General features: G+C 37.7%; 3 protein-coding genes across 5 annotated transcripts in view; 2 read left to right on the top strand and 1 right to left on the bottom strand.

Annotated features, from left to right (window-relative positions):
• Positions 1-1,793: 1,793 nt before the first annotated feature.
• Positions 1,794-3,869, bottom strand: ten1 (TEN1 subunit of CST complex). Of its 2 annotated transcripts, none has more exons than XM_041983264.1 (3): positions 3,696-3,869; positions 3,234-3,391; positions 1,794-2,315 (listed from the first exon to the last, which is right to left on the bottom strand). In XM_041983264.1, the coding sequence occupies exons 1-3, from the start codon at positions 3,782-3,784 to the stop codon at positions 2,182-2,184; spliced, it is 381 nt and encodes a 126-aa protein (XP_041839198.1). In that variant the 5' UTR covers positions 3,785-3,869; the 3' UTR covers positions 1,794-2,181. The 2 variants fall into 2 exon arrangements, with proteins under 2 accessions (XP_041839198.1, XP_041839199.1); XM_041983265.1 differs by having other exon boundaries at positions 1,794-2,383.
• A 30-nt stretch (positions 3,870-3,899) lies between these two features.
• On the top strand, positions 3,900-20,422 carry acox1 (acyl-CoA oxidase 1, palmitoyl). 2 transcript variants are annotated; one of them, XM_041983232.1, is made up of 14 exons: positions 3,900-4,115; positions 4,736-4,895; positions 5,923-6,083; positions 9,610-9,717; positions 9,907-10,026; positions 10,142-10,257; positions 10,535-10,704; positions 12,709-12,871; positions 13,786-13,976; positions 15,978-16,157; positions 17,051-17,156; positions 17,352-17,495; positions 18,700-18,906; positions 18,995-20,422. In XM_041983232.1, the coding sequence occupies exons 1-14, from the start codon at positions 4,007-4,009 to the stop codon at positions 19,043-19,045; spliced, it is 1,986 nt and encodes a 661-aa protein (XP_041839166.1). In that variant the 5' UTR covers positions 3,900-4,006; the 3' UTR covers positions 19,046-20,422. The 2 variants fall into 2 exon arrangements, with proteins under 2 accessions (XP_041839166.1, XP_041839168.1); XM_041983234.1 differs by lacking the exon at positions 5,923-6,083 and adding an exon at positions 7,828-7,988.
• Positions 20,423-24,888: 4,466 nt separating this feature from the next.
• The window catches only part of LOC121638431 (inactive rhomboid protein 2-like), a 46,905-nt gene continuing 43,836 nt past the window's right edge, over positions 24,889-27,957 (top strand). Inside the window, exon 1 of the mRNA XM_041983230.1 lies at positions 24,889-25,031. The gene's annotated coding sequence lies outside the window, so the exon portion shown is untranslated. The remainder of the gene's footprint in view (positions 25,032-27,957) is intronic.

Here is a 27,957-nt window from a genome sequence, read left to right on the forward strand (position 1 = left end):
GTTGATTTCAGATGGCAAAATATTTCTTGGAGGATTTTTAAATCAACCGTATTAAATTGTGACATAACATCAGAATTATTTCCAGGTTTTAGACACAAAGTGACTTTCTTGTTTAAGTGTGTGGCATTAATATTTTGTCTAATTTTAGTGTTTTGTCTAAAAAAGTTGACAAATTGGTTGCATTTCTCAGTGGAAAGGAGCTCTGGGCTTATCTGTATAGGAGGATTTATAAGTTTTTCAATCATAGCAAACAGAGTGTGAGAATTGTTGACATTCCTGTTAATCATTTCAGATAAATGCAGCTCTCTGGCCTTGCACAGCTCATTGTTATAGTTACGCAGGCTTTGTTTGTACAGCTCATGGTGAATTTAAAGTTTATTTTTCCACCATTTCCGCTCAGTTTTTCTGCTTTCTCTTTTTAGGCTGGTAACCACAGTGGTGTTTCTTCATGGTATTTTCTGTTTGTTCGAGTGGCTCTTGATTCTTATCGGTGCAACAGCATCCATTACATTCAAGACTTTCAGAGTGAAATGATCCAGGAGTCCATCAACTGACTCTGCACTGGTTGTTGGTAACATAGCTATGGCCTCCACAAACTTAGCACTTGTTCTTTCATTAATGTACCTCTTCCTAACCGAGGAGCAGGTTGGTTGGACATTCTGAGTGATCAGTAAATCAAACAAAATACAAAAATGGTCAGACAAGGCCGAGTCAGTGAACACAACAGAAGAAATATCAACACCCTTTTAAATAACCAGGTCCAGAATGTGACCTCCAATGTGGGTCGGTTCTTTTACATGCTGCCACAAACCAAACATGTCCAATATGGAAGAAAATTCCTTGACATTACCATCCATCATGTTATCTATGTGAATGTTAAAATCCCCAGTTAAGATGAAATGGTTAAAATCAGTAGAGATAACTGACAATAATTCATTAAATCAATTAACTCAATAATTCATCAGTAAAATTTGCACAGTGTCCTTGGACGTCTGTAAATGTTTACAAATAGGTTTTAAGAAACGCCTCCTAAAATAAAAGTAAGATATTCAAAAGAATTAAAATCACGAAATGAAATCTCTTTACACTGAATTGAATCTTTAAATAAGGCAGCTTCTCCTCCCCCTTTCCACATTTATTCATAAAACTAAAATGAGAGGATGATTTTTTATTACGAACTGTAGCACTTGTGTCTTCTGTTCACCATGTTTCTGTCAGAAAAATAAAATAAAAAAAAAACTGTGAGAAACGATGAACTAACAGTGACTTGTTGGACAGAGATCTAATATTAAGTACAGCAGCTTTATGAAGTTTACACTGGTCTCTGTTGTATTCTGAGTTATAAAAGGTATAGTCAACAGATTAGATCGATTCACCCCACAAACTTGACTGTGTTCGATTCCTTATTTTACTAACTAACACATGAATCCTACTGGGTCCAGCCTTGTTCTCAGAACAGTGGTAGGTCTACTACAGCAAGGACCCTGAACGCATCATGGCATCTTATCTTAAATTCTGCTGCTGCTCTGTGAACCTCCTGCACATCCTCCCGTACCCTGCTCTGCCAGGACAGATGATCTAAGAGGAGGGTGCAAGCTAGTTGTTAGAGTTCTTTACGTTAACTGTTCTAACATTTTGTAACCAATTTAAGCAAATTGACTTATCAAACAGCTCACGACTGTTAATAAATGTTCAACATACACAGCTGCTAGACATAACACAATCTGAGTGTTGGATTAAACTGTACAAGTTTAGCATTTAACATAATTTTAAAATATTTTTTAACTGTAAGATTGTAAAAAATATCAAAGTTTATTATAATTGATATAATACAGACATAAACATTTGACCAAAAGTGACACATTTATCCCTTTGGCAAAAGCATTTTTATAATATAACCAAGTTTCAACCAACATGGTGGCCAACACTGAAAGATGTTATTACAAAATGTCTCAACATAGATAAAGACGGCTAAAAATACAAGTAAAGTAAGTATAAGTCATATAACCGACACAGATGATAGTCTATCATTCTTTCACTGTTGGGCTGTAAGAAAACAGAAGAGACCCTGATAAAGTCCAGAAACTTGAGTTCAGTTGTAGCAAGAAAGTCACACAACAGCTGAGGAGGCAGCTGTCAATCAAAGAGCAGCATTGGTAACCGGACGAATGATGACTCCGATCAAGTTGCATCACTCTGTTTGCACTCTCTCTCCCTGAAGAAGCTCCTTTGCTCTGTGATGGCTTTCTGCAAGAGGGCAATGTTTACACCGTCAACACAGTTCAGCACACGGGCACGGACCATCAGACCAACTCCTGCAAGACAAGCAGAACCAGAAAGGTGATAGACAGAGACTTCCGGATGTCCGGGAGATACTTGGCATCTAGGGATGAAGAGTTAACAAATTAATGAAAACTAAAGCTAAACAAACATTTGCATAACAGCCTTGATTATCATCCAAGTTGTCAGGATAAGACAACCCTAACATTTAACTATAAATATCAGTCCACCATGAATTAAAATAAATCAGATAATTTATTAATTGTCCATTTATCGTTTGAGAGCAAACTGTCCTCTGAATTTGGTGCCTTAATAAACATTATTAAATACATTATAACATGCTGTTACATTTACAGTCAACTGCTGCAAATGTAACAGCATATCAATTTATACTGACTGTTGGTACAAACCTTCATTTAAACAAGTAATGACAACATAAAATGAAAACAATGAATAAAATACACTGGTTTAAAAAACTATTTAAAGTACTATAATTAATTGAAAATAGTACCAAGACAAAAGTGTATATGTTATTATTTAAATGTTGGTTTTATATTATTAAAAAAATCATGCACATATTAAATTCTATGTCAACAGCATACTTTAAAAAGTTGGGGGATCCAAAACTGATGAAGCTCCCTAGTAAGTGATCAGCGATCTTCTAAATAACAAGGTAAAACATTTACTGAATAATTTGGGGTAAATGTAATTATTTAAAACATGAATTTAATTACACTTTACCATTGAATTTCTTGGCATATATTTAGCAATTATGATTATTAGTTTACACATACACACAACAAAAGCATTTAATACAACTTTTTTTAAAAAATGAATCAAGACTGTGTCTGGTGATAACTGTTATGTGAACCAAGTAAAATAGACAAGTATTAAAATCCAGACAGTTCAAACATGTTACAACAGATTTAAAAAGAAAAAAAGTTTTCTCTTACCCTCAAAATTCTCAGTTTCACCCAGAACTAAATACTGGGCTCCAATTATTGGGTTGAAGGGCTCCACAAACATAGTGTGAACAAACACATGGTGCTCTTTTGAGGCATGCTGAGCTGACAGTGTGGCTCTGGACTCCTCGGGCTGATAGCAGATAAGCCTGGAAATTAAAACAAATAAATCCAATGAATAAAAGCGAGTAATAAAACTCAATTTTTTTAAATTTTTGGAACACTTCAATTTATTGATGTGACAAATGCAGGATGAGAAGAATATACGTGCAAATGAACTCTCAGAACAAAAATTAGATTTTGCGGTACTAGCTTCATCCTTTCTACCTGTAATAACCGAATTGTACTTTGACTTGGTTGTTTATAATATCAAAGATCAAAAACTGTCATGTTTTAATTTATTTTTTGCTCAGGATTACCAACACAACTAATTTACAATAAAATAAAACCCACCTTCCAAATGTCCTCACTGATTCTCCTTCCCTCACAGAGTTAACTTCCCAAGGTAAATAAAAGACTGCAGCCGAAGGAAGCATGGACATATTAAAAATATGATTTAAAAAAAAGGCTAGATACTTATAATGGGAGTGTGAGTAATGAGAACTGTCACTTCCGGGATCTAAATCACATGACTTGTATCTCCGCCTTTCTGCGCAGTGCGCATGCGTACTAAAGAGGGTGCTGCTGGAGGTTAACTATTATACAACGCATTTTAGTCTGCATTTTTCTCACGAAATTTAACGATAGCGGTCAGATATAGAGCCATGAATCCTGATATAAAGAGAGAACGTGAAAATGCGACATTTGATGTCAGTAAACTCACTAATATTTTGGACCAGGGCCAGGAGAAGACCAGAAGAAGACGAGAAATTGGTAAGTTTTTAATGTCGTCTAGCTTGAATATTTACTGGTGTTCGTGTTCTTATAGTTGCTTACTGAATATAATGATAGTAATGGTGTTTTCTTGAAAAAGTCAAGGAAGGCGCCTCAACAATGCTTTTTTTCCGGCTGTAACTTAAGCTAAGGTGTTGCTAACACTCTATAATGCCCACCAGGTTATGGTAAAATCCGGAATTTAGCCTGTAATTAGGAAATACAGTTTAATATCTTAAGTTTGGTATGTTATGATGTTTATTTATTATGTCTTAAAAGTAAATCTGGCTTCAGTTTTATGCACCAAACATCTTTACTAGCAGGCCAACCTGTTGTCCGAGTGCCTGGTGAAACTTGGTATACTTAGAGACTGTACTTGCAGTAGGAAAATGCTGACTGTGTGTTTATATTTAAAGGGAATATTTTGGAGCTTGAACTCAATATACAATTAAATTAACTTCAAGATAATACATGTTGATGAGGCTAATTCTGATATATCTATAGTTGGTATCAACAGGCTTTGATTGCTTCTTTTTTCCCCTCTGTGACACAACTTTTGAAATGATTCAACCTTTAAATTTACTGTATGGTTACGTTAAAAATACCCATATGTTCTGCAGAGTCACTGGTTTTCAAAGACCCAGACTTCAATGAGCAGGACCCAAACTTCTTGTCCCGCAGTGAGCGCTATGACCAGGCTGTTCGAAAAAGTGCCCAGATGATCCTGAAGCTCAGGGAGTTTGGCATTGCTGACCCAGAGGAGATCTATCACTATAAGAGGTATGCAGGGAAGAATCAGTGCATGAGGCAGACAGTTATCAAGATTCAGAGGTATAAGGCTGTGGGAGATCATGCCACACTCAATTGGATCTACTGTTAGTTTAAATGACTTAAGAAGTTTAACATTGCAGGCTCTGAGGTGTAATGGTAGTCAACCATAAGTGTACAGCATCTAGCTTAAAAATAAAGATTAAACATTGGTCTAAACTTGTAAATATAAATTTTTACATGAAACACACTATCAAGACCTGACACAGTCAAGAGTTTGTTGTTCAGAAAGTCCAGTTGTTTATGATTGTGGGCTGTAATACCCTGATGTCCTGACTGTACTTTATGACAGTAATCAAAATCATGATAAAACGTTTGCATAATGAATACACAGCGTTGGTGCAGCATTTTAGCATGCAAGAATGAATGGTCTCAACTTTTCTGTAGCTGTGACAACTAGACAATGCCATGATTAAGAAATTTCAGGTTCTAATGCAAATTGATGTGCAAATTGTTCATTTAAAACCCTATCTGTGTGTCTGTGTGGCACTATAAAACAGTCAGGTTCACCTGGAGCAAAGTTCATATAAGATTAGAAGTGTGTCAGAGGCCATGCAGGCTCTCAGCTTTCAGGGGTTCTGCGATGTGGAGCAGTTTAATAGATAATCCTTTCAAGGAATTCATAGATTAGATTATGTAGTCAGAAGTCAGCTGTATACGTTAGTGACACTGTATGACTGATTTTACATGTTTCCCAAAATGTTTTGAATATGTGAAATAAACACTGAGTTTTACACTCACCTAAAAATACAGTTTCTTTTGCATTTGGTCAAACTTTCAGTGTGCTTTGTTCCAGGAAATGCAGTCATTTTTGCCTACTTTTATTTCAAGCATTTAGCTTTTCTTCCCAAAGACTAAATATTTCTAAGATAACTGATAAAAAACTTGGATAATATCTCTAAGTCCTTGAAGCAGTTGTCTGATGTTTTTAGAAATGTTAAATCTGACCTTCAGTTTCCTACACCTCTCCTTCACTCAGTATGGCTAAAGGAAACCAGACTGAAGCTTTGGGGCTACACTTTACCATGTTCCTCCCAACCCTGTACAGCCAGTGTGACCCTCAGCAGTCCAAGATATGGTTGCCTCTGGCAAAGTCCTTCCAGGCTGTTGGCACATATGCCCAAACTGAGCTGGGTCACGGTCAGTCCTGGACTAAGCTTGAAGATTATCTACTTGATTTCTTTTTTTAATGCACTTTGGACACAAATTCATTACAGTGAGCCAAAAGGGTGCAGACTGGCATAAAAGCTTTGTAAATTTTAGTCGAAATCATCCAATTTCAGCAATCTATAAAAGAACCTACCAACATAAGCTCTCTTGTAGGTGTTTGACAGATCTGAATCACGTAGAGCATTCAATGTAGGTGCATGTGTGTCCTCATGATTGTGTTCGTATGTTGGATGACGGTAAGGCACATGTAGCTGTTCAAGTTTTATTAACTTAGTTTCACTCCGCCGTCCTTTAACACCTAGAAAATTAACATTATTATAAAATACGAACTAGTTTGGTTCTTTAAAAGAAATCCCCATCAACACTAGTTAACACGTCTGCTCTTCCTCTCCCAGCTCTTTCATTTCTCCTCTGTGTGATGATTATTCAAAGGTGATGAATTTTGGGTGTATTTTTAAATGAAAAATGCAAATTGAGGTGTTGTTGCTTTTCAGCTTTTTAAACTAATTTAATAATTCAGATCATAAATTTTCTCAGTCTGTCTTTGCTTTAACTGTGAATATCTTAAATGATGAGAAAGATCTAAAAGGTTTTTATTTAGTTGTGAATCAGAAGGAAAACTGGCTGCTCTGCCGTGTGGAAATATGTGATCAGGGAACTCATAAGGAGGCCTCTGAATCTTTCTTTGTAATCTGAGTTGCTGGCAAATCTCTGTGAGAAAAATGTAGGCCAAACCAGTCAGCGTTTGTTGCCTTTATTTAAACAAAACAAAGAATTTATAATCATCTGTACAAAGCCACACTGAAAGTTTCGGACCCATCCCTTGGTTAAAGCCTACACCAGACAGGATGGTTATTTTAATGATCAGTTAATCTTTTAAATGTGTTCTCTTTATATATTCTTTGGTCTTGAAGAAAGTAGAGAAAAATATAGATTTTTTTTTTTTATATTTTGACTTCGAAGTTGAAATAACCCAGTTTAGCTGATCTAACCTCGTCTCTTGCATGCTCTGATAGGTTGTTGAGTGTAATATTACATATATAATACTGACTCTATGTTGTCTACAGTGATTATAAATACACAGTATCTGCTAATGGTTCAATTTAATGTCCAAAATAATATTCCAGTGTACCACTGGCCAGTGGTGCCATATAAGCTTTATCCTGATAGACAGGTGTACATTAAAAAGGGGTCCAGGTCCAATTTTCTGTCATTATTCTCTGATTTTTAAAGTTTACTTGCACACTTGTTGGTTTTCAGACTAGCTGAGCACCAAAGTGAAAATCAGACATTTAAATAAGACACGAAGGACTGAATGAATATAAAAGGCAACACGATCCCAACTTTCAGAAAAAATAAACATATTTAAGGAATTGCTGAATTAAATGCTTTGATTTAAATGAGATTCATGTAGATTATTGTCAGATGTTAAAATTAACAAATTCCAGTGTGCATGTGTTGCTTACAGCTGTTTTAATTTGTCTTTGTCACTTCTTCCTTCAATGTTTGCTTTCACAACTTCTCCATTTCCTCCTTCTTCTTGATTTGAACCATTTCACTTGTCACTCAAAATCCCCGCTGTGGATGACGACGATCAATGTTTTCTCATTCACATGCTTACACTTTTCATACAATGGCTTCCATCAAACATCCTCTATGCATCTCCCACATTACCTGGTTTCTTCTCTGTTTGCCCCTGTCTTGCGTGGCCAAGTTGTGTGCACCCAGACAGGCCATCGCCCTTGGATCTCCATTTGGCGATGTTCCTGCCCACTCTGGTCAACCAGGCCACCACCGAGCAAATGGACCGATTTTTCACTGCTGCATGGAACCTAGAGATCATCGGCACCTACGCTCAGACTGAGATGGGCCACGGTAAAATGAACAAGCCCGTCTAAAACATCAAGCCCATTTTACACAAGCCACTGTTCTCATTTTTCACTGACTCGTCAGAGAAATCTGATCATTTGGGGACATTTTCAGTTTTTGGTTGTAGTTAAATTCCCTATGAAGTAAAATTTTTACATTTGCACATGAAGAGTTTCCTTTTTTAACAGTGAACCAGGATGAGTCATTTTGCAGGTCTTAATGGTATTTCTGTTTTAAAAATTGTAATTTTCGGGAAAAAAGCTTTAATGTCCTGCTTACAAATTTTGCATCCAATCAAATTATTATTTTTTTTTATTTTTCATGTCAAATTTCACCCGAGCAAACACAGAATGGTGGGCGGTGTCTGATCAGACCTCTGGACTGGACCAATCAGGCTTTTCTGGGAGGGTGGCAACTTTCCTAACTTATGGTTTTGAAGGAAAACTGTAAATATGTAAAAACCAGAGGTGTCAACTTACAAAGTACAAATACTTCATTACCTTAAGGAGAATTTTTTTTTATTTTATACTGGAATGTATTTAAGTCAGCTTTTTACTTCTAACCCTCACATTTTTACATAATCAGCTGTACTTTCTAGTCCTTACATTTTAAAAATTTCGGCTTGTTTACATTCCAGCTTGTCGTCATTAAAAAAACACACACACCAAACACCTATCCAGATGAGTTGCACCATCCGGAGTGAATTTAATTGTGGTTGGATGAGAAGAATAAACGTAAACCATCTGACACCCTGCAGTCTACCACACCTGCTCGACACAAATCATGTCATAGTCCAGCAAAGACATAGCAGACACATGCAGCCTAGACTCAAGAGAACAGATGCCTGTACCTGAAAAAAGTTTTCACCATTAACTTCTATAATAATAATTATAGTCATTATGGCCGTTAGAATGATGTTGTATTTTGGGAGGGGGGAGTGCACTATAGGCGCAGGCTAAGCTTTTACCCTTAATAGCAGTTTTTTTCCTTACATTACTTTTACTTTTACACTTTAAGTAGTCTTGGAACCAGTACTTTTACACTCTTACTTGTGTAAAAAGTCTTTTTAAACCCTACTATCTATACCTGAGTAATGAATGTGAATACTTTTGACACCTCTGGTAAAAACAAATAACATGCAGATTTATAACATCTGAGCACTGACCCTCTGGAGGAAAAATATCTTTGTTTGTATTAATAACCTCAGTGTTGCTGTCCTCAGCAGTGAAAAGTTAATTTAATGGTTAGAACCCCGTAGAATAGTCAGTAGCTGTTATGCTCCATGCACTAGATACCTGCTCTGTAGCCGGTCCTTTTTGTCTGTATTGTTTAGTCTGTATTTTCTTTTCTAGTTTATTTTTAAGCATTGTTTTGAACCAGTTTTAGCTGCAGACCAGCTTAATAGGTGTTGTGCAATAATGGCTACCTACAAAAATCCGTCAAACACCTACATGATGCACTGCTTTACTCGTGTCAAAATTTCAATTGGCTTCATTTACTTATATATAACAGTACCTTACAGTAAAATATGAAAGTGTTCTTTATTTTGGTTTGCTTTTTAAATATTCTCTCTGCACGTGTATGTATGTGTGGGTTTGGTGGGCTTTGATATGTTGTCTCACTCCAGGCACACACCTTAGAGGCCTGGAGACCACAGCCACATATGATCCAGCCACACAGGAGTTTGTGCTGAACAGTCCCACTGTCAGCTCCATTAAATGGTGGCCTGGAGGACGTAAGTTTATTTGCAGTCATGTTTCTGCTCTGATAGGACCCAGACCTCTCCATGGGGTTGTTTTCTTCTTCTTTTAGCTACAAACTGCACATCAGCAGTTCTGTGATTATAGATGAGATACAGTACTTTCAGGCAGCGAGAACTTGATATTCAGAGTAAAGTTTTAATGATCTCACTCTGTTTTTCCAGTTGGAAAGTCTTCAAACCATGCCATAGTTTTAGCCCAGCTTTACACTCTTGGAAACTGCCATGGTCTTCATGCGTTCATTGTACCAATCCGTGACATGAACACACATGAGCCCCTGCCAGGTAACCAGTCTGATGCCTTTTTGAATGCGGTGTTTGTAGAAAAGAAAATCCTCTGCATCTTTCTGTTTCACTCTCACACTCCTGATCGCTGTCTTGTTGCCTCGGTTTCTCATAGGAATCGTGGTTGGTGATATCGGACCCAAGTTTGGCTTTAATGAAGTTGACAATGGCTACTTGAAGTTGGAGAACGTACGGATACCACGAAACAACATGCTGATGAAATATGCCAAGGTGATAACGATACTTAAGCAGCTACTTGAGTCAAAGTTATTGAGGTTTGCTTAGATTGCTGCCTGTACACCCATCCCTACATCGAAAGATAGTTGATATCCTGTTGTTCAGAGCATGTTTCATTCACGTCACAGAGACAGCATGCTTAACACTCAAATCTGCAAATATACTGCATGACATGTGGAATAATTTACATATGGCTTCAGGATTCACACAAAAGTTTGCAAACATACAATTCAGTGCTGATTTATCTGTTGTGATTCTGTCTCTCCACCAGGTGGAGCCAGATGGAACCTATTTGAAACCAAAAAGTGCCAAGTTGACCTACGGCACCATGGTGTTTGTCCGATCCATGATTGTAGGCGAGTCAGCTCGGGCCCTTGCAAAGTCCTGCACCATCGCCGTCCGCTACAGCGCTGTCCGTCACCAGTCTGAAATCCGGCCTGGGTAAGTCGGCACAAGTTACAGCGTACAAGGAACTTCAGCAGGCACATGAATTTAAAGTTTCATTCAGAAACAGTGTTGGGGTAGTTACTCTAAAAAAGTAATTAGTTACTAGTTACTTATTACTTCTGTAAATTGTAATGAAATTACTTTACTAGTTACTGTATTTGAAAAGTAACACCACTACTTATTACTTTACTCTATAATTTCTTAATTCACTGTGTTAGACATGGACAAACGTCATAGCCGAATCATCACTGCCTGTCTGCATAGTGTTTACTGGATATTGTAAACAAAATGGCTTTAAAACCACAAGAACAACATCCCCGTCTGTGGGAAGAAATGAGCACATTTGTCTCATAATCATTTTAACTAGTATTTTTCTTTTTTTTTTTTTTTTAATTTGAATTAAAAACTTTTCCATTACATTTAATGGGAACGTGTGTCCAAATTGGAAGATTCTGATCAAACCGTACTCACTAGATCAAAATTTCATTCCTGTCTAGAAGGGTGGGGTTATCGGCATGCATGACAACACATACTCTGAATGTCTGGTACAAATTATCCAAACTGTGCGCGCCTGTTGCATCAGCTGTGCGCCAGATTTTAATAGAATTTAAGGTCATTAGGGGGGGGGGGACTGAAATCGGTAAGAGAGCAATAAATGCACACGTATAGATAGAGTGGTGTTTATTTTCAGCTGTTTCCAGAACGTCAGATAATTCTGTGCTTGTCAAAATAATTTTTTTCTGTTCAAACATGGGATGCATGTAAATGCACATCATGGTAGGAATTACCTTTTCAGGCTAAAGTAAAAAGTACAGATCGGATTGGAATTGTAACCTAATTGAAGAAATTTTGTGCATGTAAACGTGGCTGCAGCCATCAATGTGTATCCCATTTACCATCCTATCAAAAGGTGGTAAAACCAATGCAAAGAATGCAATTTATCCTGCACTGTAGTAGGTTCCAAAAGCTCCAAACTTCCAAGTTTTTGCTTGGTGGTGGTGGGGGCCCCTGGTCCTTGAGGGCCCCTGCAAGTTTTTGATACCCTGCTTCAACATACCTGGTTCAAATAAAATGGATCCAACAGCTTTTCAAGTTCTGCACAAGTGCATCATTCATTAAAATCAGGTGTGTTGGAGCAGGAAACCTGTAAAATGTGCAGGATGATGGCCAAGGTTCCCCACCACTGCTTTAATACAAGGATCTCAAACTTCGGTCCTCAAGGGCCAACGTTCTGCAGGTTTTAGATGTTTCTCTGCACCGACACCTGTCTCAAATGCCACGGATCCAACAGCTCGTTTTGCACCATGACCCATTGGTTTTAGTGAGGTGTGTTGAAGCAGGCAAACACCTAAAACCTGCAGGGCACAGGCTGTCCAGGACCAGAGTTTTAGATACCTGCTGTAAAGAAATCCTGATTTTAACAACCACTGCAAATCTGGTGAAACCACCATTAAACAAACATAAAAACAATGTCTGTGTAGTAAATTTGGCTGTACTTTCAACAACAATGATCTCCCCACCGAGGAAGTTAGAAGCAACAGAAGATCTTGAAGATTTCCTCACAGTCCACAGAGAGAGCGAGAGTTGCAACACCGGGCGTGTTGCTATAAACAGTTACTCTCCCATGTATGCCACTGAGTGGTCAGGCCCCTCTCTAACTGCCTGCTTGACTAAACTGTGCATGGAACTGTATTGAATATATACCTGCACAGGTGTATTGTGTGGGTGTATGATATAAAGTACTGGTAGATTGCAAAGTATAAATATGTATTTTTATTTAGAATTAATTTGAAATTGCAATGTATGAAAATGATGCTGCATAAGAAAAAAAAAAGTATTTTTAACAGAGTCCCTGGCACATTAAATTCACAAGTCTTGTTGGTTGCTGTCAGGTTCAGATAAAGAAACATAATCCTAACAGCGAGTAGAAGAAGTTCTGGTTTTGTAATCATTTCTGTTACAACTTCATTGATCCGTCTGCGGGTTTCTGATCCACAGAGAACCAGAGCCTCAGATCCTCGACTACCAAACGCAGCAGTACAAACTGTTCCCTCTGCTTGCCATGGCCTACGCCTTCACGTTTGTTGGCCAGTACATGACAAAGATCTACCACCGCATCTCTGGAGACATCAACCAAGGGGACCTCAGTGAGCTGCCGGAGGTACTCGCCTGACGCTCGCTTGTAGAAAGAGATCCTGGCTAAAGATGACGCTTGTTCACTGACCAAGTCAGAGATAAATCTGAGTTTTCACTTGCCTTCTCATCTAATAATTTAAAATAAATAAAAATGGCAGTACTTAGTGCTTTCTAAGCTGAGCATTGATGCCAACATCCTGATTAATTTGAATCCTTTTTACTGCCTAATTAATTTAAAAGCAGGTCATTAAGTGTTTTTTTTTTTTTTTTTTTTTTTTTTGCAAGAAAGCTTTTTTTGTGGCATTATTTAAAGTTTTTATTTGAACAAAAGACAAAACAAAACGCAAGAACAGGAAAACAATACACAAAAGATGTAAAAGTAAAATAATTCTTGTGGGGAAAAAGCCAGCCCTTATTCATCTGGCCCACTTAGCCACACACCATTAACTGCCTCATAATATATTTAGATAATATCAAAAGATGTTTGGATCAATATTATTATTATTAATAATAATAATAACAATAATAATGTCATCATCAATAATAGGGATACTTATACTTTTATATTCAATAATAATAATAATAAATTATTATTTATTATACCTTTTATTCCTCCAACAAGGAAAAAGCGGATTAAAAAATATGTGTTTATTACCTTTTTGTCTGTTAACGTGGTTATATAGATGCTGTTAAGCTGTTCTTTGTTGCAACTTGGCAGAGTTGGGGGCTCAGGAAAAAAAACCCATTAAAATTCAGCGTGGTGGAGGATTTCTCACTCAGCACTCTTGTGTGATAGCTATAGTAGAAATAAACAGGAAATGGAGGAGAGAGAGCTGAACAAAAAAACAAGAGGCAAAGGTTTGACTGGAAATGAAACCAGACACAAATATTCCAGGGTTCAGGCGTGAATAAAGCGTTTCTTTGCATTTCTGTTTGCAGCTCCATGCCCTGTCTGCAGGCCTGAAGGCCTTCACCACATGGGAAGCCAACTCTGCCATTGAAGTGTGCCGCATGTCTTGCGGTGGCCACGGATACTCTCGTAGCAGCGGCTTGCCAGACATTTATGTTGAGTTTACCCCAACCTGCACCTACGAGGGAGAGAACACTGTCATGATGCTGCAGACTGCCAGGTAAGTCATCAGACAAATGCATGACCGACAAGTTTACAGTCATATCTGTAGGAGACACACCCTCATTCCTCCCACAGCAAAAACAAATATGATATGATAGCATCTGTGTTTTGTGTCATCAAGGCTGTGAAGGTCTGCAATTCAGTTTCAGAAACAAAACACGTGATATTTATCTTTGATGCCATTTTTTCCCCTTGCAAACATCTGTCTTAAAATGTTCATTCATTAAAGGTTTATTACAATTTTCCTCAGTGGATAAAGAATTTTTTTATTCATTTAATTTATTAATTTAATTCTTTTCATTTTATTTATTTTCAAACTCAACTTGAGCACATAGTACAAATCGTCCATACAGACAGAAAAGTTACAAGTGGCTTGAGTAGCTTAAGATTGTGTCTTAGTGAGCGCCTGATGTTTGTATGTAACTTCCCTCCCTTTAAAGTTAAAGATAACAATCATGTAAACAAAGTCCCAAATCAGGTGCTGAACATCAGCTCTGGCATTGTAACACAAAACCTTCCTAAAATTATATCCTCATGCCGTATAAAGCCACGTTTCCACCAACGGGTTTGGGTCGGGGCTGGGCGACACACGTGAAAACTGGGAAGGGTACCCTAATATCTGACCTGACCTGTCCTACTTTGTTGGGACCCTTTAATTCGGTACCAATCTAACCAATCTGTCCCAAAAGGGTGGAGTTTGACACACAGCAGTCCGTTGATTTTTTGGAAAAAAAGTCACTTCCCGTGCGACCTAGCATAAAAACAAAGCAGGAATTGCTCCTTGTTTAGAGCAACAGAATTTTATTTTTGTTGATTAAATATCTGTTTAACCCATAAGAGCCCGACGTGACATATTTGTCACATACAGTTTCTGAGACATTTTGCTTCAATTTATGGTATAAACTTTGCTCAAAATCCTGTTGAACACAGTCTGTTTGTCCCCTAATAGATACCCAGAAGCAGAAAACCATATTGTAATATTTTAAATATATCACATGGTAATAAATGGTAGATATCCCTCCCAAAAAATGTTAATTTTTTGCTACATTTTGTTACAGGGCCAAATAAAGACCTCATATTAAAAAAAATGGACTTTTCTTACCATTTATTCATGGGTCGGGCCTTAATGGGTTGAAATGAGATTACGAAGCACCGCCAAGAAGAAAGAACACCAACTGTTGGATGACCGCCATTCTTCTCCTTTAGCCCCGTTTCCACTGAGCAGTTTGGGCCGGTAAAGTTTGGACGTTTTTAGAATGGTCCAGCCACTTCAGATGAGCGTTCCCACTGCAAGTTGGACCGCCAACGGGCATGCAGGGTTTAGACCAGGGTTGCCCAAGTCCAGTCCTCGAGATCTACTATCCTGGAACTTTTAGATGCAACCCTTCTCCTATACACCTGGGGAAGGGTTGCAAGGGACAGCCCTTAGACCAAATGCCTAGCGTGGCTAGATTGACAACAACAAACATGACACTACAAACAACAGTAGAGGCCATTTAGAAGCTTGTGTTTTTTCTGCTTGGCTTTTGGTTCTTGGTATGAACGATGCATACCTCATTGTGCGACAGGACCATACTGCTGTTTGCACACATCCTTTTCCTATTATCTTTCCAGCGTCCAGCTAAATAATGAACTGAACGGCAGTGTTGTTTGTTTTGTGCTTGCTTTTGTTGTGGGCAGTGACGTTTTTCTTTCGGTCAATCAATGAATTTTGTCTTTAGATTCCAGTAGCTCCGCCTTAACCATTCCGTTGCATTTTCCTATGGACCTACAACTGACGGGGGTCCATAAATGGTGCAGTATGGTTTGGTTGTATAGGCCCCTTTTATAATGGAAACACACATGACCGCGTACCGGACACACCTGAACCGCTCAGTAGAAACGAGGATTTTGTTTCTGAGTCGTGTTTAAGTTATACTTATACTTAAACATTAAAACTTAGCACCCATGTTTAACTGTGAAACCCGCCCCTGTGGATGTCCCCAACTTTTCTGTGCAGGTATCTGGTGAAGAGCTACCGGCAGGCCAAGGAAGGCCAGCAACTGAGAGGCATTGTCTCGTACCTGAATGAGTCACATGATCGGAGGCTTCAGCCACAGGCCGTCGCTGCCAGACCAACTGTGGTTGACATTAATGACCTGACTAGCCTGGTGGAAGTCTACAAACTGCGAGCTGCCATGTAAGAGAAAACATTAGAGCGGAGAATAACATAGTTACATGAATGATATAATCTGATTTCAGAGACAGTTTAGCATCTGATGTGCTGGTGTGTCGTTTGAATGTCTGCTTCAGTCTCTAGTTCTGGCCTCTCATCCATGGTCTGCACTGCCTAATACAACACTGCAAAGAAAGGCTGTGATTTAGACAGTTTCTTCTCCGTTCTACCATTTTAATTTCTTAGTGTTCTTAAATTAAAAAAATGCATATTTCTTTGAGAAGTCTCATTAATTGTCTTAGACCATTTTCACACATAAATATTGGAGATTTTTCAGAAGAAGACTAAACAGTTTGGCTCGGTCTTCTCTGCAGCTGTTATTCATGTGAACACATCACAGGAAGAAGCTGAAAAAATGGGGAAGCGGCTGTTTGTGCAGAAGGCCGCGTGTGATTCAGAAATTTCTCCGTTTCTTTACCACATGTTGAGACTCCTTGATGTGTTCATATAAGTATAGCTTGGATCTGCTGGTGTCCACCGGGATGCGAGTTAGGTCTGCAGACAGAACAAACTCACCAATTCACATGCATCTATGCACAGAAATGACAAATATCCCTGAAATTTAGCTGACATGTTCATATGTTGTTTCCAGAGCACATGTTATGGACGTTTGTATTTTCAGACACCACCACTCTGGACCATCTTTAGAGCATTTCAGGACTTCAGTGCATGTTTTAAAGCATCTTTACAGGAGACTATAAAAGCCTTTATTTGATGAGAACTGCTCCAGAATTAAGGGGAAACTAAACATAAGTCTGTGTAGGAGTGTCTCAGTCAAGTTTGGGGAGTTGTTAAGTATATTTTAGTTCTTAGTTTAATCATATTTTGGTTAATGCAGGTTTTCTTTGTGTTTGTAGCTTAGTAGAGATGGCAGCAAAGAGCATCCAGCAGGAGCTGCAGCACAGGAAGAGTGAGGAGGACGCCTGGAACAGCAGCGCCATCGACCTGGTCAGAGCTTCAGATGTAAGTTCACTTCTCTGTGTGCACGTGTGCACAGACTTCTAAAGTAAATAAACTGAGCTTTTGGAGCAAAATTAAGAAAATGGCTTTCAAACAGTATTTGTATTACTTCTATAAGTAAAATGGCTTTTCATATATAATTAGCCAAGTCTCACTCGTCTCCTTTACTGTTGTTTATTTGTCCATTTTTATCTCCAGGCCCACTGTCACTATGTTGTAGTGAAGGTATTTACTGACAAGCTGGGGGAGATTGGTGACACTGCCATACACTCAGTTCTGTCTACGCTGGCTCTTCTCTATGCCATGAATGGTATCACAAAGAACTCTGGAGACTTCCTACTGGTAAGAAAAATCCTCTTACACCCACTAACATCTGGCCTCTGTGCAGTGGTAAAGTATTTAATTAATATTCAGTTCTGGGTCAGATACTCTGAATTAGTCTCAGGTGTTTGTCAGCTCCTTTCTCCAGTCTGGGAGCTTATGCTCCTTTTCAGTGAAGGTGCTGGACGGGAGAATCTAACTTCTTCTGTAAAGAAACACTTTTTCTATAGTTTGTTTTTTATTTGAAGCACTTCCGTCGACTTTAGTTGTATTTAAATGTGCTATATAGTTATTACTACTGACCTACTGACCCAAACGTATGTAAAGAAAATTGACTCAATATTATTGTACAACATGATTTTATAAAATGTTTGTTCAGTAGACATTATTCAGTCATCCAATACACTGCGACTAACTGAAGAATACATAAATACATTATACATTTTTGAATACATACATACATTGTAATCTCCAAGTTTGCCTGTGTGATAAACGGGATAAGAAAATTATGCAGCTCTTTTAATAGAATACATATGTAAATATGACAGAATATTGTTATATAAAAGTTTTTATAAAATAGCTTAAAATAATCTAAAAGCTAAATAAGATTAAAAATAAAATAAAGCATCACTCTACACGTCTGTGGAAGTAAAATATTGTGATATGAAAAAAATTGTCTCTGATTTTTAATCATTTATGCATAAGAGGGTTGAAATAGTTTGTGTGGGGCTATGTTCTCAGTCACATAAAAAAAAATCTAAGTAGCCCAATAATCTTAGAAATTTGTGCTTTCCTGGAACTGGTTACATAATATAGGCTTATGGAGGGTCATCGGCGTCCCCTGGGGGTCATGGGAGTGACTGGGTTGGTTTAGAATACATCATAACTTGAGCTTAAACACACTACTATGGGATTAGAATAATAGATTGAAAGGCTTAATTTAGCAAGGATACCAGTGTTTTTAAAATTAATAGATAAATAAAAGGTCTATTTTGGTAGAAAAACTGCATTAGAAGCGTGTACTTCTGCAGCTTCCATTTAATAAACAAACTCAGATTTTTCTTTGTCTGAGTTTTTAATAAAAACCTTTTTGTTCTTCAAAAATCAAATTAGATTTCCTTTGATCAGTTTAACTTTAAATTGAAAATATGAGATTTAATAAACAAGCTGACCTCGTATGAGCTTATCTGTGGGCCGACTCGGTGTCTCTGTTTTCTCTCATCAGGCTGGACTGCTGAATGTGCCCCAGGTGCTGCAAATTTCTGTTCGCATCAAAGAGCTTCTGTCTCAGCTGAGGCCCAACGCCGTGGCTCTGGTAGACGCCTTTGACATCCATGACAAGAAGCTGAATTCAGTGCTAGGTCGTTACGATGGAAACGTCTATGAGCAAATGTTTGAGTGGGCTCGCTCCTCACCTCTCAACGCCACAGAGGTAAGTATTATCAGAGTAAAACAGTTGTCATTCATGTTCAACTCGGAGGAAACCTGAGTCTGAAAACATGCTCAAATTTCCTCCTCAGGTCCATGAATCCTTCCACAAGTACCTGAAGCCTCTGCGGTCCAAACTGTGAGCTCATCAATGAACCTTTACTCCCAGCTGAAACCCTTTAACTGTGTACAAGGAACAAGCTTAACACTAGTTATCTGTCAGATCAACCTCCCGACTCATCTTTCCCTTTTGTAGTAAAGTGGGACACAATAAACCATCTTGAAAACTGTAAACTAAACCTATAGTTGGGGACATTGAATGGACATAGTAAGACTAGTCTGAACCCACAAATAGCTTGAAGAATATTAAAACCAGTCATTTATTTACAGTTTTAGATGGTCTCATTCTTTGAAAAGAGCTTCCATCTTAAATTTTATTAGGATTTCATGTTTCAGTGTCTTATTTTCACTTTTCTGCTGTGCCTAAAGCTTTCTGTCTGTTGGCAGCACAAAATGAACATTTCTTTATCCTAACAGTCTATAAATAGGAATGTTAAAGGTTAGAATAATTATACTAACTACAAAATTGAAATAAGTGTAAGAAACGGTACTTTTGTTTTTTCTATCGATATGCAAACAGATATTATTAAGGAGGACATTTCTCAATGACTAAGCTTCAATGAATTTCACTGCGTTGATGCAGCCTCCTTTCTGCACAATTCAGACGACTACGTACCTTTAAGGTCTAACATGACTGACTTAAACAACACTTGCGCTGTTTGCATTGGGCAAATTTCCAGTAGCTTGCAACCTTTTAGTATCAAATGCCCAGTGGGTGACCATGTTGGCAGTTTCCTCCTTTGCACAGAACACTGTTAGAATCCATTTTATCAAGTCTCCCACTTGACAGTTTTCCATTAATAGAAGCTGAACCCGGAGGACACCTGACAGGCCTTCAGTGGCGGTTTCAGTTCAGCACTTTTAGATCCTAAATTCTTCATTTTGTGAGAAAATGATTTCTCACTAGTAAATATTTCCTCTGCAAACGTGAATGTGTTTGAATGGCAGAAACTTTTCTGCAGATAATGCTGCAGGATGAGGTTTCTACGCTGTCTAAAGAGCATGCTAGGAGGACAAGTAGTCTGAACCTCCGGTGGTTTTTGAGCACTTACTAGGCCACATGTGCACAGTAATAATGTCTGTGCTTATGTATTATTCCTCCCTACCATGTGGGGTTGATAAGTTAAGAAGGGTTACACCCCAGTCAATTTCTGGATGGTTTCTTTTGTTGTTTTTAATTAAGCACATTTCCGATTACAAACCTTGAATAAATCTGTTAATATGTTGTGATGTTTATTTCTTACTGTTGTCTGCTAAATCAATCTGTGCCACTTTTCTTTTGATTATTGCCTTCCTGTTTTTGTTATTACAGTCAGAAAACATGGTTTTAGAAAATCTCGACTTGGCGAACAGAAAAGACATTTTCTTCTATTTGCTGTCAGTGGTAACTGAGACTAAATGAAAATAGCAAGAAATCTTACAATTTTACCGTTTTGTGACTGTAATGATGTTATAATGAAAAAGTGGAGCTTTTTAAAGCCTTACTGGAACCTGTAAATTAGATTTGTGAGGTAAATATGTGCCTGAAGACGTTTTCTTTCCTTTAATCTTAAACATTGAAAATGTTTTTTGACATTCATTTCAGTAAATGCACAAGGTATTAATCATTTGATCCTTTATCACCGACTAACCTGATTATCAAGCATATTTGTGTGAAATATCTCAGCATGTTTAATTGAATAGTGAAGATTTTAAACAATTTAAATGTTTGGTTAATAATCTGACCTTTAAATATATTAATAAAAAATTGTGTGTTTAATCTGAGGTTTTGAAATTGAAGTCTTTTAGACTTGTTTAGTAAGTTCGTGGAAGCACATCTCGAATTCGGAGCGGCTGAAACCAAGTTGTGTTATTAAGAGATGATCCAGAGACAAAGAAATGAAAAGTTAAGCTTTGTTATTTCTGAGGTCAAACAAAGGAGTTTGTATTCCATGCCACTGAAAGGGTTGTTATATGTTGCTACTTAGATGTATTTCCCTTTGAAATCCCCACATTCAAAGACAGGATATCTTACATTCCTGCCCCTAAGCTCTTCATCCTTTGGTCATTTTCTGTTCTCAGAATAATAATAGATATTTTAATAGAAAAATGATAAAGGTTTCAGTTTGGACCAAAGAAAGTTTGATTCCAAAATTAAAGATTAAAAATTATTCCAACTTGAACTAGTTGATGATAATTACTCAGAAACCTTAACATTTGATACAGTTACATACAGACTGTAACTAAAACAATGCAGTGATATTCTAATCTGCCCCTTTTTTTTTTTTTAGAACCAGTACAACATAAATAACTTATCAGATGTTGAAGCACATGGCAGCAACACGCTTTAAAGAATAGTTCCAGGGTAATGTTTAGCAAAAAAAAAAAAAAAAAAGATTTAGCATCTTTTAACAGATGTCTAAACATCTGGGAAGTGAGGAGACGAGTTGCTGGATGTTTTAGGAATGTTGTCCTTTTCTGGGGTCTCATCTATAAAACAATAAAACCATGCATCTGCAAGCGATTTCCTCTTTATAAATCACAGACTACATGGAAATATGCACCTGAATCAGCCTCATATCCCGCCCCGAAGATGCCCAAACCAGCTATATATGGTCCATGCAAAGCAGCACATGAACATCGTTGCATATGAAGAAGCTGCTAATAAAGAGGAAATCATGGCAACAAACGAATAAAAAGAAAAGAAAAGAAACTTTTCCGACACGGAAATTGAAGTGGCCGTTGGTGAGGTGGAGGCGAGTAAAGAAATTTTGTTTGGTGGAGTCACAACTGAAAGGAAAAACGCTGCATGTGCAACGTGATGTGTGATGCAGTGTCAGCTAGAGTGCAGACCTCCACCAAGACATTGTAATTCCTAATTATTTATTTATTTAGTGGCCCATGATTGTGGGCGTTATTTATTTGTTGGGGATAATTTTGCCATTACAGCTCACCAAAGTAAAAAATCTTTTAAAAACTTCCTGGATCCAGACGGTGATCCGAATCACTCCCAAAATCTAATCATTTGTTGCTTTATTCCATTTCTGAAAATGTAATCAAAATCCGCCCATAACCTTTTGAGTTAAGTTGCTAACAGAGAAACCAACGCCCCTGAATACATAACTTGGCAGAGCTAATAAAAACGAAGTGGTTGAACCGCAGTCCTCCTACTGGGTGGGGGTAGGCCAGGGATAAGACTATTTGCTTCCTACCTTGGCACAGTCATCACGTCATCATTGATTTAGGCCACGTCTATGATGATAAGTTTGCCTGTTTGTTGCCATGCCAACCGGCCCTCTTCTCTGCTCCAGGGTTTGATATCTTAGTTGTTTTATATATTTTTTATATTGAAAGATTTTTTTAGAATAGTTATGGCTCACTACATAGATCACAACTTTTGCGTAGGGAGTGCCGTACACCACTTTCAGGCACCGTTTTAACCATACGCCACGTTTATAAATGAGAGCCCTGGACCTGGGCATGATGCTCCAGATGTTGTGTATTGGTGAAAGGTCTGGACTACAGGTAGGCGAGTTCAGCAGCCGGACTCTTCTCCTGTGAGGCCATGCTGCTGTGATGGATGCAGGATGTGGTTCAGCATTGTCCTGCTGAAATCTGCAAGGCCTTCCCTGAAAGAGACGACGTCTGGATGGGAGCAGATGTTGCTCTAAATATTCCCTGCACTCTTCAGCGTTGATGGAGCTTCACAGACGTGGAAGCTGCCTACGCCATAGGCTCCCTCTCCTCTTTAGTCAGTAGGACACGGCATCCATGCTTTCCAGAAACACATTTTCATCCATCTGACCATAGAACAGTTTTCCGCTTTGACTCAGACCATTTTAAATGAGCTCTAGTTCAGAGAAGACGGCAATGTTCCTGGATCTTGTTCACATATGACTTCTTTGCGTGATGGAGCTTTAACCTGCATTTGTGGATTTCAGGGTGAACTGTGTTCACAGACAGTGATTTCTGGAAGTCTTCCTGAGTCCATGCTGTGTTTTCCAGTAGAGAACCATGTCTGGCTTTAATGCAGCGCTGCCTGAGGACTCCCAGCATCTAGTTTGACTTTTGACCTTTTCCATCACACCCTGAGATTCATCAAAATTAAAAATGAACTAATATTTTGCAAGAAAGGGTAAAATGTCTCTTATATGTAGTTTATGTTCCACTGGGAATAATATGAGTTTATGAGACTTGCAAATTATTGCATTTTGTTTTTACATTTTACTCAGCGTCCCAATTTTTAAAAAATCTAGTTTATTAAATGTGATTTTTGCCTGGAAAATTGTATAAAATACAAAACAGAAAACATAAATCGTCATTAATAAATTGATTAAAATGGATCATTATCAGCTATTTTTGTATATAGGGTTTCTTACAGTTATCTTGTAATTCACATGCCCCAGAGCCATTAGCAGGTAGTTGGTGTTCCGGTTGCATCAACACAGAAAAAATAGACGTCTTCAAAATAGCCTGTTTGTGAGCATCTACAGTTATGTTGTATAAAACTATAATATCACAAACCAACTGTAAAAATGTGCACCATGAGAACACCAGTCAATTTAGGTGATTATGATTAATAAATGATAAACCACACAACGCCATACAATATAATTACTGATAAGAACTTGACACTGTTTAAACTAGAAACTTGGTGGACACTAAACTTACCAGAAAGGCGGCACTGGGAGCAGCCATCCAGTCAATTTAGCTTTCCACCTCAGTAAGACTTTGGTTATTTGATCTAATTTGTGTTAAAAGGTCTCATTGTGTTAGATTTGTTGTGTTGTGTTCTTATGTTATCTTCTGACATGTTTATGCGTGTCTCTTTTTATCCATTTAATGTTTATAGTTTCTTAAATCTTTTAGTATTCAGTTATGTGCAGCACTTTATTTCAACAGTGCTTGTAAAGTGCTTTATAAATAAAGTTGGTATGGTTAAAATATTGCTGTAAAACAGATTCAGTGACACCCGTTTGTTCACTTTGGGACGTGGTTTTAAAAGTTAGTGTTTTCAGGCTCCTAAAAATGCTGCCTGGATGTGTATGAAATGTCCAAATAAAAAAAAAAAAAAAAAGTTAAGTGGATGCGCCTCAACTCGTCTTCATGTGGACGTAGCCTTATTTCTAACAGTCACACATCATTCACTGCTAATCACTGACACTTGTTTGTTCTACTTAGCAAAAACATTAATAGATGTTGCTTTCTCTCAGATATCTGCCAGGGTAAAATGAATTTTTTTATTTTTATTTTTGCCCCTTTTCCCCCTCTTTTCTCCTTGTACCATGTTCCCTGTTACTGCCCCATCCGTTTTTGTTTCGTTTTCCACTGTTCTGAATTTTGCATATTAATAATTATAAATTTTCTGATGCCTTGTATGTAATGTTTACGGAAGAATATTAGGGCCACTGAAGAAATAAAAAACAGAATTCTGAGGAAAAAAGTCAGAATTCTGGCTTTAATCTAAGAATTCTGAGATTTCTGAATTCTAATATTAAAGTCAGAATTTTGACCTTTTTTTTCAGAATTCTGAGTGGAATTTATTTATTTAGTTAGTATTTTCTTCAGTGGCCCTAATACTCTTAAATGTTGGTTAAGATAAAATACTAACATTTTACTTAAACTTGCCCTACAGATTAGGGGGGGTCAGGGACCGCAGGTTGATAACCACTGGATTAGTTTACTGGAAAATTGAAGAAACTGGCAACATTTAAGTCCTAGCCAAATATATGCATCAACTGCAAAAAGATAACAGAAACTCTTGCGCTCCCTTTGAAATATAATGAATACATATTTGTGTAGGAGTAAATAAGTAGTTTCCAGTTTCGGCGCAGTCCAGCAAAAATCCCCTGAGGCTGAGATAAGACGTGGCTCCGCCTCCTGCTCCTCCGTGGAGCCGCAGTACGGTTGTTGGAAGGCAGAAAGAGGGAAGTAGTGACACACGGCTGGACGGTAACCGACAGCTCCGTAGTTTTTTCGGACATATGCCTTCTGCCTTATGAGCAATAAACCAACTACTTTTTCTTGGAGGTAAGTGGGAAACTAATTTAAAAACTCGTTTAATGTTATGTTTGTTTATTTCCCAACATTCAAGTCGCTGAAAGATAACTTAACGTCTTTACGTCAACGGTCAGTATCGAGTTATTGACATAATGAAACCAGGTATGTCACCCACCGGGAACAAGTGGTCAATAAATGGAGAATTTGGGCTACTATCTTTGCTTAGTTTAAACAAGTATAAATAATACAGCTGCTAACATCAGTGTTAGCTAACAACCGTTTTTTTAATCTCCTGTAAAAGTAGCAGCCGGCAGCATGTCTCAGCAAGCCCTTTGTTGCTCTTCCCCGCCGGGGCAACGCATATCAGAACAGTTATTCATCCATCGGTTCCTCCACACTACAGGCGCCGTGTGTTGTAACGTCCACTTGCTCCCAACGCTGCACGCTTCCCATCTGCTTTTCTATTAATATAAGTGTTCAAGGTAGACGTTTTAGTCTGAACTAATAATAGTCATGTTTAAACTGCATATTTAAAGTTTATGCAGATGGAAAGCCGCATTTATTACTCCTGGTTTTGAAACAGAAATATGCAAAGGAGATATCAAAAGCGTTTAATTACCGAGTTAATGCCCAAATATTACCAGTAGGTTAGTGTTTTTCAGTGTAATTTGTATTTTTATCTCTGTGAACATAACCCACCTCTATCATGAGGTTGCATTTAGAGTACATAGTGGGTGTCAGGTGGGTGGTAATGTCAAAAATGATCATTGCATTACTTCTGTATTTTTCTTTTGATACTTACTAGTACCCACAGTTACTTTAGGGGCTATTCTGGTTATTGGATGAATGTATTAGCTGTATGTGATTAGCTTTGGGCAGTTTTTAAAGAGATTATTTCACTGTGAAGGATGAGAGTGCAGTTCAGAGTGTGTGATAATGTGAAAATTTGTGCTAATTGCACAACTCTGCTGCACAACATTCTAGTTGGTGAAATGTGAATGTCCCTTTTATACATCGTTTTGAAACAAGTTATAAATATGTTTTCAATTAATATAAAAATAGACTTGTGGCACAGGACCGTGTGAAAACAGATTTTGTAAGTGTTAAGGTGTCAAGGCTACTGCATGGTATTGCGTTGGTATTGTTATATCTCAGGGACTGCATAAAAATATGTAGAACTTGGAGAAGTGACGGCTTTTTGTGCTGTTTTTGGTGAATGAAGTCTTCGGGCTAGATTTACTTAATGGGTATTGTAATAGAAAATGAAGGCATGTTAATATATACCTGCTGCTGTGTCACTGACACCATAATATTTCAGACACCTCCCATCAGAACTGGGTTATAATGAAGTAAAATTGAATCTTGCTATTAAATTAATATCTTTTAAGCTTGTTTATTTTTTTTTATTTTTGTCTATAAAGTGAATTGATGTTATACAAATGAAGTGAACTGAAATTTGGTAATGTGATTCCTCTGCACCTTGACGTGTCACACATGAAAATATTAAATATCCGTATGTTAAAATAGACATGAAAAGATGCAAAACATGCAGATCTGTATAAAGATTTCTGATAATTAAGAATCAATATATTCTGATAATGTGTTTTCTTTTGTTAGTGGTAGAGTTGGGATTGAGCCAGTCCAATATCGGTACTGGTTTAATTCATGGATCAGATATTAGACTGAATTCCCCGAGCCACATCATGGATAGTCAACATGGTCTCGTGTTTACAAATTTTAAGTGTTATGCAGGTTTAAGTCTACCAAAATATGTTGATGTTGAATCAGTTGATGAAAAATATCCATTAGAACTTGTATATTTTTACTCAGAGTTTTTAGTTAAGACGCAGCATTACCATACACCTTCTCTCCAAGTCAGATGGGGAATGATCTGCCTTTGCTAATTTAGCACGTAACCAATTTGGGCATATTTTAGTCTGGGAACATAAAAAAAAACAAGACGGTAACTTGAAATGTGTGTACAGCTAAAGGTTCTAGGTTTCCAGGGTAAAACACTGTTCAGCCAAGAAGGGAAGAGAAAACACTTGAAGCATTCCAGCTGAGCAGTCAACCTCCAGCAGACAAGGTGAAAACTGAAGGGATTAGTCCACAGAAAAGTTACTCTAAAAGCTGTCTATCTATAATAGAAAATTCTGGGAAAGTCCGCTATCTAAATGTGGTAATCCTGTGTGACATTGTGACTCGCATGAAGAAAGAGGAGGGAATCTCCAGTTTTGGGTTGTTTTGTGAGCATGACAGGCTTCTGTCACACTGCAGCATTTGCGATGCTTTCATTAATTCACGCAAACCTGTGGAGCATTTTAAACACTCACAACTTGCACAGTCCTGTTTGTAGGATCTTCAAACGGAACTAAAAGCACTTGCAAATCTGCTCCATGAAGACGTTCTGGCCAGACTGAACAACAGCTTCTATGATCAGAAGTCCTCTTCAGCAGAAACGAGTCCTCTGAGCTGAAACTGCACACCACAATCTGTCTGCTACACCGTCAGACTATCTAGTGTTCCCAGATTTTTCACATACATTCTGCTTCCCTTTCAGCACATTATGTTGGACCTTAAATATTTTTAAAATAAGCTGTTAATGCTAAATTATAACCACCTTTATTTTTAAAAATAAAGCGTCTCTGGTGTGCAGCAAAGCTTAGTAAATGACTATAAACAAATCATTTCATTGTTTCCTGGTGTAAATTTTGTGCTCTGGAAGGAAAACTACTAATATATATTTACATATGCAACAAGTCCAAGTGCAAAAATCACACATTGCAGGGGCGAACTTAACCCTGTGCCTGGGTTGAAAATACCAGTAATTAATTTTTAATGTCAAAACAGAGCTTATGCTAACGCACAAACCAGTAGTAAGCTTGGTTTACAGTGAATAAGAAGCTTCATTAGTGGAATAACACTAAAAGCTAAAATTTCTGGCTAAAAATAAGGA

Source organism: Melanotaenia boesemani, chromosome 4 (assembly GCF_017639745.1).
Source record: "Melanotaenia boesemani isolate fMelBoe1 chromosome 4, fMelBoe1.pri, whole genome shotgun sequence".
Classification (NCBI taxonomy): Eukaryota; Metazoa; Chordata; class Actinopteri; order Atheriniformes; family Melanotaeniidae; genus Melanotaenia; species Melanotaenia boesemani.